Here is a 14,544-nt window from a genome sequence, read left to right as displayed (position 1 = left end):
TAGTGGAACTATCCATGGTGATAGTGGAACTATCCATGGTGATAGTGGAACTATCCATGGTGATAGTGGAACTATCCATGGTGATATGGAACTATCCATGGTGATATGGAACTATCCATCGTGATAGTGGAACTATCCATGGTGATAGTGGAACTATCCATGGTGATAATGGAACTATCCATGGTGATATGGAACTATCCATGGTGATAGTGGAACTATCCATGGTGATATGGAACTATCCATGGTGATAGTGGAACTATCCATGGTGATATGGAACTATCCATGGTGATATGGAACTATCCATGGTGATAGTTGAACTATCCATGGTGATATGGAACTATCCATGGTGATAGTGGAACTATCCATGGTGATAGTTGAACTATCCATGGTGATATGGAACTATCCATGGTGATAGTGGAACTATCCATGGTGATAATGGAACTATCCATGGTGATATGGAACTATCCATGGTGATATGGAACTATCCATGGTGAAAGTGGAACAGTCCATGGTGATAGTGGAACTATCCATGGTGATAGTGGAACTGTCCATGGTGATATGGAACTATCCATGGTGATATGGAACTATCCATGGTGATATGGAACTATCCATGGTGATATGGAACTATCCATGGTGATATGGAACTATCCATGGTGATATGGAACTATCCATGGTGATAGTGGAACTATCCATGGTGATAGTAGAACTATCCATGGTGATAGTGGAACTATCCATGGTGACAGTGGAACTATCCATTGTGATATGGAACTATCCATGGTGATAGTGGAACTATCCATGGTGACAGTGGAACTATCCATGGTGATAATGGAACTGTCCATGGTGATATGGAACTATCCATGGTGATATGGAACTATCCATGGTGACAGTAGAACTATCCATGGTGATAATGGAACTATCCATGGTGATAGTTGAACTATCCATGGTGATAGTGGAACTATCCATGGTGATAATGGAACTATCCATGGTGATAATGGAACTATCCATGGTGATAATGGAACTATCCATGGTGATAATGGAACTATCCATGGTGATATGGAACTATCCATGGTGATAGTGGAACTATCCATGGTGATAGTTGAACTATCCATGGTGATAGTGGAACTATCCATGGTGATAATGGAACTATCCATGGTGATAATGGAACTATCCATGGTGATAATGGAACTATCCATGGTGATGGTGGAACTATCCATGGTGATAGTGGAACTATCCATGGTGATGGTGGAACTATCCATGGTGATGGTGGAACTGTCCATGGTGACAGTGGAACTATCCATGGTGACAGTGGAACTATCCATGGTGATAGTGGAACTATCCATGGTGATATGGAACTATCCATGGTGATATGGAACTATCCATGGTGATATGGAACTATCCATGGTGATAGTGGAACTATCCATGGTGATAGTGGAACTATCCATGGTGATATGGAACTATCCATGGTGATATGGAACTATCCATGGTGATATGGAACTATCAATGGTGATATGGAACTATCCATGGTGATATGGAACTATCCATGGTGATAGTGGAACTATCCATGGTGATATGGAACTATCCATGGTGATAGTGGAACTATCCATGGTGATAGTGGAACTATCCATGGTGATAGTAGAACTATCCATGGTGATAATGGAACTATCCATGGTGATATGGAACTATCCATGGTGATAGTGGAACTATCCATGGTGATAGTGGAACTATCCATGGTGATAGTGGAACTATCCATGGTGATATGGAACTATCCATGGTGATAGTAGAACTATCCATGGTGACAGTGGAACTATCCATGGTGATATGGAACTATCCATGGTGATAGTGGAACTATCCATGGTGATAATGGAACTATCCATGGTGATAGTGGAACTATCCATGGTGATATGGAACTATCCATGGTGACAGTGGAACTATCCATGGTGATATGGAACTGTCCATGGTGATAGTGGAACTATCCATGGTGATATGGAACTATCCATGGTGATAATGGAACTGTCCATGGTGATAGTGGAACTATCCATGGTGATAGTGGAACTATCCATGGTGATAATGGAACTATCCATGGTGATATGGAACTATCCATGGTGATAGTGGAACTATCCATGGTGATAGTGGAACTATCCATGGTGATAGTGGAACTATCCATGGTGATAGTGGAACTATCCATGGTGATATGGAACTATCCATGGTGATATGGAACTATCCATCGTGATAGTGGAACTATCCATGGTGATAGTGGAACTATCCATGGTGATAGTGGAACTATCCATGGTGATAGTGGAACTATCCATGGTGATATGGAACTATCCATGGTGATATGGAACTATCCATCGTGATAGTGGAACTATCCATGGTGATAGTGGAACTATCCATGGTGATAATGGAACTATCCATGGTGATATGGAACTATCCATGGTGATAGTGGAACTATCCATGGTGATATGGAACTATCCATGGTGATAGTGGAACTATCCATGGTGATATGGAACTATCCATGGTGATATGGAACTATCCATGGTGATAGTTGAACTATCCATGGTGATATGGAACTATCCATGGTGATAGTGGAACTATCCATGGTGATAGTTGAACTATCCATGGTGATATGGAACTATCCATGGTGATAGTGGAACTATCCATGGTGATAATGGAACTATCCATGGTGATATGGAACTATCCATGGTGATATGGAACTATCCATGGTGAAAGTGGAACAGTCCATGGTGATAGTGGAACTATCCATGGTGATAGTGGAACTGTCCATGGTGAAAGTGGAACAGTCCATGGTGATATGGAACTATCCATGGTGATATGGAACTATCCATGGTGACAGTGGAACTATCCATGGTGATATGGAACTATCCATGGTGATAGTGGAACTATCCATGGTGATAGTGGAACTATCCATGGTGATATGGAACTATCCATGGTGATATGGAACTATCCATGGTGATATGGAACTATCCATGGTGACAGTGGAACTGTCCATGGTGATATGGAACTATCCATGGTGATAATGGAACTATCCATGGTGATATGGAACTATCCATGGTGATAATGGAACTATCCATGGTGATATGGAACTATCCATGGTGATATGGAACTATCCATGGTGATATGGAACTATCCATGGTGATATGGAACTATCCATGGTGATATGGAACTATCCATGGTGATAATGGAACTATCCATGGTGATATGGAACTATCCATGGTGATATGGAACTATCCATGGTGATATGGAACTATCCATGGTGATATGGAACTATCCATGGTGATATGGAGCTATCCATGGTGATATGGAACTGTCCATGATGATAGTGGAACTATCCATGGTGATATGGAACTATCCATGGTGATATGGAACTATCCATGGTGATATGGAACTATCCATGGTGACAGTGGAACTGTCCATGGTGATATGGAACTATCCATGGTGATAATGGAACTATCCATGGTGATATGGAACTATCCATGGTGATATGGAACTATCCATGGTGATATGGAACTATCCATGGTGATAGTGGAACTATCCATGGTGATATGGAACTATCCATGGTGATAATGGAACTATCCATGGTGATATGGAACTATCCATGGTGATATGGAACTATCCATGGTGATATGGAACTATCCATGGTGATAATGGAACTGTCCATGGTGAAAGTGGAACAGTCCATGCCTGGTGATAATGGAACTGTCCATGGTGGAACTTTTCACAGTAGCAGTGGAACTGCCCATGGTGGAAAACCATGAACTATTCACAGTGGCATATAGGACACAGGGTTCTCAACGTTTTTGACTGGGGACCACCGGAAATGCTTTGGCCATGTCTCACGACATGGCCCTCATACAGGATTTGTGTTGGTAAAATGTTTATAAAACATAAAAAAAAATGTTCCACAGGCTCACAACATGTCATATGGGACACGCTGTGAGTCTATGTATATAGTTTTAAAGTAGTTAAACCAATTTTTATGTTTTATTAACTATAATTTAGCTGGGTACCCGGACCCGACTTTGAGCTGTAGCATAAATACAATATATACATCATATCAGCCGTGCCTCCTAATGCTGCATGCACAGTATGTCTATTTAGGTCTATTGAGAGAGGAGGACTTTCCACAATAAGGGCCTTTCTCACCCCACCCTTCTCCCATTGTTTATATTGTGTTTAGTTTCCAAGATGGCCGCAGCACCAGGAGGGGGTTGGGCAGAGGTGAGGGTCGTGTGGGGTCGACATATGCCCTTACTGGGCTGCATTCACAAATTCAAGGCACCTGTCTAGGGTTTGTCTTGTGTCTGTGTGGTTAATGGCCGCTCCAATGCATTTCCAATGGAAGCCCATATGGTTTGACCAAACATTTTGTTTGATGGGGGAGAGGGGGGGCAGAACACATCCATCAAAGCTGTGTTTAGACACAAGTCAGGTGGCAGACACAAAGGCAAGTGTCTTGAATGCAGCCCAGTAAGGGCATATGGTCGACCCCGCCCCGCTCACCTCCGCCCCACCCCCTCCTGGTGTTGCGGCCATCTTGGAAACTAAACACATGGGAGAAGGGTGGGGCCGAGAAAGGCCCTCATTAAAATAACGAAAACTCTCAGATTTTTTTTTTACTTTTTTCAAGCACTTTGGTTAGTTGGAAATTTCAGAAATGTTATGATGCAGGATATGTTAAATTAGACATAGACAGTATTTTCATACTGAAGCACATCTTATATGAATGGTTATAAAACAGAAAATAAACTGCAGTCTCGCATACTTATATATACGACTCGGGCATATTGCTTGCAGTGGAGTTATGGCCAGCTGACCCAGCTAATATGGCAGCGGTGTTGACATAATGGCCCCAGTGGCCAGTGTGGTGTCCATGTACAGTATTTATGTCTATGGCAGTCTATAGCGTACAGCACGCCAAAACCGACAAAGACACCATGCGGGATGTCCTGTGAGAAATTCATCAAATCATTGGATCTATAGTATTTTGCCAACATTTCATTGTGGGATTATCTGTATATTTTCATTATCTGGCCACTACATTGTCACTGACGCCAGTGTGTGCACACAGCACACCCCAGCGCACAGAGCTGTAAATGTGGTATATCTCTGCTGTCTGGAAGAAACTATATCTAACTCCAAAATGTTCATTTTTCAGGACATTTCAGGAGCATCCAGCTCAAGTTTTTGTCAAAGCACTATTTAATACTTTCCATTGATTCAATAACACAGAGACGTAAAGGGTGTTCAATAGCATTGATTTAAGCAGGGGAATCTTAAAACCTCTAAAATTTAGTTAGGTGGTTTCTTCCTTTATTATACGTTTAAGCCCAAGGCCATGTGTTTCCCCCTGTGTGTGTGTGTGTGTGTGTGTGTGTGTGTGTGTGTGTGTGTGTGTGTGTGTGTGTGTGTGTGTGTGTGTGTGTGTGTGTGTGTGTGTGTGCGTGCGTGCGCGCGTGCGTGTGAGAGAGAGAGAGTTTATATGATGGCAGAAATAAGAATTCACATGATTCCCCAGCCACCAAGAGCTTATAAGAACATTTGTTATCAGAACAGAGCTCAGAGCTCTGTTCATGATTGCTGCAGCACTGTGCTGTTTTTTCCTTTATTTCTTTTTTTTCTCTCCTTTTTTTCCCCCGTAAACGTGGGGTGAATTTATCCCAAGCACTCATGGAGTGGCCGCAGAGTGAAGGTATATGTTACTGCAATCACTTGAGAATAAAATGCAAACATGAGATTATCATAATGATAGTCCTTCCTCCACAGTCCCTATGGGTGGTATTTAGTCAAAAAGGAAACGCTGGCTTTTTGACAGGTCTGCTGTTACCAGTATGGGACTCAATCTCTGGACAGGGGGATGTGTGTGTGTGTGTGTGTGTGTGTGTGTGTGTGTGTGTGTGTGTGTGTGTGTGTGTGTGTGTGTGTGATGGGGGGCCCAGGCTGTCTGGAAAGTGAAAGCTCGCAGCTTTTGATTGATTGATTGATTACTTTGTTGAAAATACATTCAAAAGGATAGAGACACAAGAAAGCCGTCAGGCTTGTTTCCGTTGTGGTCCTCTTGGGAAAAGGGGATGGGGAGCAACAATGCAAAACAGACAAAAACGAAATACCTAATACTAAATTGTATAAATTGTATTCTGACCTGAGATCAGATTCTAAAAATGTCAGTCGTTCTTCGATTTTTACAAAAATAGCAGACCTACAAGCTCGTATCGCGCCACTCGGTGGCGCGATATGAGCTTGTAGATCTGCTATTTTTCAATAGCTAAAGCATAACATGATGCCAACACCAAAATGGGTGCCCGGTCAGAATGGGTTAAAAAAAACAAACCCAAAAACAAAACAATTTCACAAAAACGGACCAATTTTTGTTTGTTTCACTTTGTTATTTATCTATTCTACACTAAAAGGTCAGTATACATGGATTAAAAAACATTAGGACATGTTATCGGCCAACCATATTTTGTATGTGAATTTAACGTTTTCAAAGGAACTGATCAATTTGAGGCTGGAAAGGCAAGTCATTCCACTGAACTGCTGCAAACTATAAGGAATGATGTTTTTCTCATATTGCTGTGAAAATGGCAAAATGACCTTGAGTATGACACCGAATGGTTACCTCTGCCGTGGATGAGTGGGGGAATGTAACACCTTGGATAAAGAGGTGCTACAGACCATTTGCTTGACCATTTGTGTTGAAGCGCAATGCTCGGGTGCTGCGTGTCTTTACCATTGAAATGCATGGGAGACAGGCGCTGCAAGCTAAAATAAATAAATAACACACATGAGTCACATGACCCCTTAAAAAAGAACGGACCAGAGGGACTGTGCGAGGCATTGTTAATTCACTGCAGGTTTCTATTGATTAGGTGTCTACTCCCAGACCACAGAGCTGATATCCCCCCCCCAACCTATGAACAGTAACACCCACGTTTACTTAGCCTGTTTACACCACCTAATACACACACACTGCAGCTGTCATGGACACTGCGGACAGTATCTTCTCCTCCCGTCATAATGTCTTTAGACCTGTTCATCAAACCACGTTCGAGGCCGGTGTTTGGGGCAGCTGGTGGTCCATCTAACAGTGGAACCTTCAGGGAAGTGGGTCTCAAAGTGGGCTCCCGGTACCCCCAGGGGTCCTTGGAGGAGCTCCAGGTGGTTCCCAGCAAAATGAGTTAGTGTAGCAACAAAATCAGTTGAACCACTTTAACCCTACATTGTCTCAAACTGCGTCACAGCGGGACATGTTATGAGCCTGTATGGCTACTTAATGTTTGGGGGGCAACAGCCCCTCCTATGTCCAGCTTTTGGTGTATGTGCACAAACATTAAATCCCATTGACAATGAATGGACAATTTTGAGTGATTGCGTGAACACAAACCTTGCGTAACACAAACGCAAATTCTGATTGGCCGGAATTAGATGATGTACGGTGATAAGATCACCCCTGACTTCACATGGGTGTGATTTTTTAATTAAGCTATAGAAAAACATTGAAACCTAATGTTTAAAAAATATCCCAAATTATGAATATGTTTGAGAGAAGCTAGCCCCTCCTATATTCAGCTATTAGTGTATATTTCCGTCTTACACAAACATTACATTTCCATTTGCGCAGGGAGTTGCACCACTCAGTTCACACGGGTGTGATTTCTCTAACCTGGAGTGTTGCGGGTTGTCTGCTTGGGCAGTCTTTTTTTTCCTCAGTGCAACACAAACATTATTATATTATATTATATATATATTTATATAATATTAATGCCATTGACAATTAAGGGAAATTTACGGCATCTTCTCCCCAGACGTCTCAATATTTGCCATCGACAATGAAAGGAGAAATTAGGTCAAATGTCCGCCAAATATGACGTCAATTTGTGGAAACAGGCAACAACAGGCCTTTCTGATTGGCCAGTATGAGATGATGCATGACGATGTACGATGATAAGAGTGTGATTTTTTTCAATATTTTTTTGAAAATAGTAAATCTTAACCAAATCTGGAAGACAAAATGTTTCATTGGTGCAGCCAATGACTTGAGGCTCACATGTTGTGGTGTCTCTAAGTCTGTGCCAGTCCTATACGGAGGCGTTGGGATTCATGGCTTTGAGAGACGGCCAGTGTGGCTTGTGTGATTATGTCTGATTCGGCACATTCTGCCACGGATCATTTGCGCGCGCACATATTGCGTGCGGTGCGGTGCGGTGCGGTGCGGTGCGTGTCCTACCTCGCGTACGTTGACCCAGTAACCAATAACAGGGTCGGTGGCTGCAGGTTCTTTCTGTGTCCACTGCAGGGTATAGGAGTAGTTTCCCTTCATGGTGCGGATGGGGTTGGGTGTGTCGTAGTAGAACTCAGCGCTGTACGGCCGTGCTACAACAAGCAGGACAGGGGGTACAAGGAGAGGAGAGACAGGAACCATGAGCGGGGCAGAGAGAAAGTCGTTTCTCAGTGCTCCTCATAGTTCCATGGATGCAGGACGCATGGTGAAATGCAGAGCACTTATGAAGAGAAGACTTCCGCACACCCGGCTCAGTTCTGCAGCAGGTTGCGTTGGCGACAGAGCAGTGGACGTGTAGGAGAAGGAGGGAGACTTGTCACTTAATTGTCACTTGCTGGTTCAAGAGTCAAAGTTTCGGTCTCGCGACCTTCCTTCAGGCATCATGCCTGAGGAAGAATCAGCCTTACAGTATAGCTCTTAACCCATTCTGACCTGAGATCAGATTCATACGAGGTTTCCACTGGACACACACTGGTCTGATGAACCCATTCTGACCTGAGATCAGATTCTAAAAATGTCATTCGTTCTTCGATTTTTCAAAAATAGCAGACCTACAAGCTCGTATCGCGCCACTCGGTGGCGCGATATGAGCTTGTAGATCTGCTATTTTTCAATAGCTAAAGCATAACATGATGCTGACACCAAAATGGGTGCCCGTTCAGAATGGGTTAATGGGTTAAGTGGCCATTTTTGTTAACTGGCAGTGCCATGTCATGCCATGTAGTTCTCTGGCATACAGACTCGCTTCTCTTCCCAGGGCTCGAGCATCGCGCTTCAAACCTCTTGGCTATTTTTACATTTTTTGGAGAGGAGTGACGGTCATTAACCCCAGTGGCGTGCACAGATAGACACTACGGGGTGCTAGAGCACCCCCTGCCCTTTTGGCAATTTTTCTCTAAAAAAAAAAAAAAAAAAGTTTTATTTTCTTTATTAATTTGTAGTGTGTGGACCATGCGGTGACATTGATCAAATCTTGAAAAACAAAAACAAAACGCTTCTACTATATTATTTAGGCCCCCCACAATCTAAAGCTATATGTTTCTATGTCAGTGGTTCTTCGATTAAAGAAAAATAGCAGACCTACAAGCTCGTAGCGCGCCACTCGGTGGCGCGCTATGAGCTTGTAGATCTGCTATTTTTCAATAGCTAAAGCACCAAAATGGGTTCCCGCCCCAAAATGCGCTGCACAAGGTGCCCTTTTTTTTCACTTGAGCACCTGCCCCTCTAAATGTCTGTGCACGCCACTGATTAACCCATTTTGGGCGGGAACCCCCAACATAATGTAAACATTATGTTGTAATTTAGCTATTTAAAAATAGCAGAGCTACAAGCTCATATAGCTTACGAGCTTGTAGGTCTGCTGTTTTTTATATTTATTTCAGAAAACTGGAGGATTTATAGGTCAGGCCTAAATGGGTTAACCCATTCTGACCGGGCACCCATTTTGGTGTCAGCATCATGTTATGCTTTAGCTATTTAAAAATAGCAGATCTACAAGCTCATATCGCGCCACCGAGTGGCACGATACGAGCTTGTAGGTCTGCTATTTCTTGAAAAATCGAAGAACGACTGACATTTTTATAATCTGATCTCAGGTCAGAATGGGTTCATCAGACCAGTGTGTGTCCAGTGGAAAACCTCGTGTGAATCTGATTTCAGGTCAGAATGGGTTTTAAACATGCACATGGATGTGTCTCCATCAGCTCACCAGAAACATCAAAGGTGCACGTGGACGTGCCGGCCACATTGCTGACCCGGCCCTCGTAGGACCCGTTGCTGGTGGGGTCCAGCTTGAACCTGAGCTCCGGGGTCTCCTTCAGGTCCGGCGGGGCCATGCGGACCGCCTCGCCGTTACGGAACCAACGCACGTTGGTGAGACGAGGCGGGTAGGAGCGCAGAACGGCACAGCGCAGCGCCACCATCTGGTTGTTCCTGGAACGCACGTCCTGGAAGACCGGGTCCAGGATGGGAGGATCTAGAAACAAGATACAGACATTTTAAATCATGGTTCAGGGAGATTTTGAAGGATGCATTTATTTTTGTACAGTTGCTCTGCTCTATTTTTAGTCAACTTATTTCTTCGTCTGAGCAGCTCGATATGAAGTTATTCATTCCTGATACATTTCTACGACGAGGCACATGGCAACAAAAAAGGGTTATGTGGTTAAATATACAGTACAAGTCTAGAACTGCACGCGTGGGTGTTTGTGAATTCATGAAACAGTAGTAGCAAGCACAGATTGACACCAATAAAGGGAAATAATATATTACACTTAACCATTACTTATTTAAATGGTTGAATTAAAATTCAACGTATTGTACGAGTCAGAGTTGACGTTGGATATTGCTTTTCTATTTGTGTTGAGAAAGCAGGGCTCATGGGAGCTAATTAACCGAGGAAACAAGGTTAGCTAAGGCATACCAAAGGAATAGGAATACTCTAATTGTAACATTAGACAGCAGCAGAGAGATAATATGAACTGATAATATTTATAATTTCACCTCATAAAGATTGTATTTACCCATTCAATGTACAGTATGTTTTGTGCAATACCTACAGTAACTATGATTTCCATTAGATAAGACTCTACACACTCTACACCAACATTGCTGTGCACGACTGTGAGGATATTGCAAGTGGGAATAATTGGACAGAACATGTCAATGATAATATAATAGTATATAACGTTACTGTAAGAAAGTCAAGTATGTTTTGTTCTCTTTACACCCACGTCCCCTACCTTGCCATGGAAACGTGTCCACACACGCCAGACAGTTGCTATGTTTGATGTTTACCTGTATCCTAATGTAGTTACGTTGCAAGGAATAAATGGCTTTCTTCGCACTCTATTTATGTGACCATTTCATTCAATCATGTGTATAAGGGTTCGCGCAGACCTTGCACTTTCTAAATTGATGCTAAACGGCTAAATGTGTGAAATTACAGATTAAAAAAAGACACACGCGTGAGACTTAACAAGCAACGCTGTCACCCTGAACAAATGTTAGCGCCATGAGGGCTCATCTCGTCCTCCCTCCCACATTCAGTCCTTAGACAGTCTTGCGCTAAGCTTCGCTCACCGGCTGTAATTAAGGTGTCAGCTGGATATCTGTGGATAATCACATCTAGCTGTCATTACCCGCAGGTCAGCCGAGCAGAAACACAGCCTATCAGCAGCCAGCTAGCACACCCTCTCCAGCTAATCATAGATATTAGATGAGATGCTAATGTCACTATACGGTGCAATAGCTGATGATAAGGTCCCTCCCGGAGGTGAACTGGGCTTGGTGGCACGACTCTGAATCTCTCAGAAGACATATTTACTGTACTAGAGAAGGAAAAGCGTATTCTAATTCCATGTTATGCCTGAAATTTACATAACCACCCCACCACGGGTGGTTACAAAACGTGGTTACAAAACGGTTCGTTTTCAGGGAACGGATGTGTTCAACCAATGCCGTTATTAAGCTCTTGTTTGATATCTTTCATGGGTTAAAAATGTTTTAAACCCGCAAACACAATTAAAGGTATATTCAGTGATTTCACTTAATTCAAATATCACTTATTTTTTTGTTTTGTTGTGACAATCCTCCCTACTATAGAGTGTGCTGGCCATATAAGGAGTTCCTCCCTGTCCCCAGTTAACCCCTGGGGGTCAAAAAACCTTAGGTTTCGTTTTTGACTCTCTATCCTGATTGGACGAAAGGCTGGGTCCCACAGCCAAAAACGAAAACCTAAGGTTTTTTGAGTGAAATCACTGAATATACCTTTAAACAACTTTCATCTCAAAACATTTTCAAAGAAAGCAGTTCTATACAAGCTCACCGCTCACAACACGCTGTGAGCTTGTAGATCGGCTATTTTTGCTCCTTATGTGTGACACTGTATATGATAAAGTAGGGCATTAATTCATAAGAAGACATAAAACAGCAACTTTAATGATACTGCGGTGGAAGGAAGAGAGGTCGGAGGGAGGGAGGCCGGAGGGAGACGCAATAAAGACAAAGAAAGACTGAAGCACTCGGTTAAATATTGAGCACATTTAAAGGACCACTTCACCACTTTTCAACCTATCTTCATATAATAAGTACTCATTAATAATCATGGAAAAAATGGCGCAATTTTTTTTCTACTCTGTCTGTGTCTCATAGGAGGGCTGTGGGCAGTTTAGAAACCGTCTTCCAGTGACATCATCGATGGGGAATACAAGCTAATAGAAACTACAGGCTTTCTAGTTCTGAAAAGTTGCAATGCGAAAATGGAAGCCATCGTTCTCACGATAATGAAAATCTAAAAATAATTGTAAAAAAATCTTGTTTAAAAAGATATCTGCCTAATGATGATGTCACTGGAAGACGGTTGCCCACAGCCCTCCTATGAGACACAGACTGAGTAGAAACAAATCGTGCCATTTTATCATGATTATTAGTGAGGACCTATTATATGAAGATAGGTTGAAAAGTGGTGAAGTGGTCCTTTAATACATAAGTAGAGAAAAAAGTGAGAGCGAAAGAAATAGAGAAGAGAAAGGAAGCAGGCCACATGCAGGGGATGAAAAATGTCCGCACGGCTAATTGTCCCAGAGCCAGAAGTCTGTCAGAATGAAAGAGGTGATATTATAGACATATTTCACTGGACATGCTAAAGTTGTAACAGGAGACGGGGCCCATTTAAAGTAAATGTCTACTCAGAGCTATAACCACACTTTTCATTTTTATACCCAACGTATATATTTTTTACAGAGCCAGCAATTACCTCCTCACATAACGACCATTATTACGACCTCGTTAATCTGCGAAGACGTACAGTATAAGCTGGTATTTAATTAATTAAAGCAACAATGCTTTTATGTCAGTTGTCTCCCCCTCTTGATGGAAATAGGTCATTGCAATGATGTATATGAACGGGCGAAAGATGGCAGTGCATCTATATTCTATAGTGTCCAATCCGCTGTGCATTCTGCTTCAAATCACTACTGGCATTGTCAAGCAGTAGGTGTCCTATACCTGACACTAGGGTTTAAACTTCACAGTGGAAGAGTAGAGAGACCACCTCCAACCACTGCACATGTAGCCTATAGACAGTTAGGTTGTACCAGTAAAGGCCTAGTCATAGTCTGGATTTTCGGTGGTAAGGTGACCACCGCTCCGGTGGTGAGCTGACCACCGGAGCTGAAATAACGTTGAGCAGTGGTGAGTAAAAACAGAGAGAAGGGCTGGAGCGGTGGCGGTGGTTTGCTCTTCACCGCGGCTCGTGACGTCATGTTGTAGTTCGGTGGTCACCTCACCACCGTAAATCCAGACTATGTATGAGCCTTAAGACGCCCTGAGGGCGAGAAGCGTGCACGCAGCCGCCTAGGTGACGGCAGACCGCTGGGCGAGCGCTGGCACTTTTGTATGGAGGGTCAGATCAACCAAATGGAGCCATATTATGGAGCTTGTCTTGAGTGTACAGGTTTTGCAGGTTTTCATAGTAATCTGAGACCTATACGGTCGCAATTTACATTCACTACCATACAGATGTTCTAGTTATATTGTATTAACAGTAACTATACCAGATGTGCTATAGTTAAATTGTATTAACAGTAACTACCAGATGTGCTATATTGTGATAACATACTACCAGATTATCTGATCTAACGGAATGGTTAAAATATAACACTTGATTCATACAGTATACGTTCGGGATTGTGGCACAACAGCAGACATCTGACATGGAACATTGATTGATTGATTGATTTAAATTCTTATGTCTCATGTAGTATGCAGAATGGATACATTTCAAACAAAAGTCAACACTCCTGTCCTCTCAAATCATGAGCAGCCATAGGCCGTACCATAATCACCACCTGGTAAGTGCGTGTTCACATGGCATAGTTGTACTGTACGGACAATTTACAATTTAGACATTTGACTTTAGACATGGCGAGGGCAAAATGGTGAGAGGGAGGACGATGATGAGCATTGAAGATGAGCATGGAGATGGAAAAATGAGTGAGAATTGACTGTAGGAAAGAATAGCGAGAGAGAGAGAGAGAGAGAGAGAGAGAGAGAGAGAGAGAGTGTGTGTGTGTGTGTGTGTGTGGGGGGGGGGGGGGGCATGGGGAGGGGGAGCTGAGGAGCGACTCATTTGGTTTTCAATATAATTTTCTCTCGGAGGACGTTTAAACCGGATAGACTGTAAAATAGAGAAGGAAAAGACGAGGAATGACAGAGTGACAAATGGATGGACTAAGGGCTGAATGAGG

General features: G+C 42.8%; 1 protein-coding gene across 1 annotated transcript in view; it reads right to left on the bottom strand.

Annotated features, from left to right (window-relative positions):
* Positions 1-14,544, bottom strand: part of LOC310855263 (MAM domain-containing glycosylphosphatidylinositol anchor protein 1-like) — a gene marked incomplete at its 5' end in the record, with an annotated part of 242,772 nt that overhangs the window by 52,374 nt on the left and 175,854 nt on the right. Inside the window, 2 exons of the mRNA XM_083760203.1 lie at positions 8,243-8,388; positions 10,005-10,271. Of these exons, the coding sequence (XP_083616329.1) occupies positions 8,243-8,388; positions 10,005-10,271 (413 nt within the window). The remainder of the gene's footprint in view (positions 1-8,242; positions 8,389-10,004; positions 10,272-14,544) is intronic.

The sequence above is a fragment of the Protomyctophum parallelum genome (genome assembly GCF_964188405.1).
Source record: "Protomyctophum parallelum genome assembly, chromosome: 2".
In the NCBI taxonomy this organism is placed as follows: domain Eukaryota; kingdom Metazoa; phylum Chordata; class Actinopteri; order Myctophiformes; family Myctophidae; genus Protomyctophum; species Protomyctophum parallelum.
This window is presented reverse-complemented; position numbering and strand designations above follow the sequence as displayed.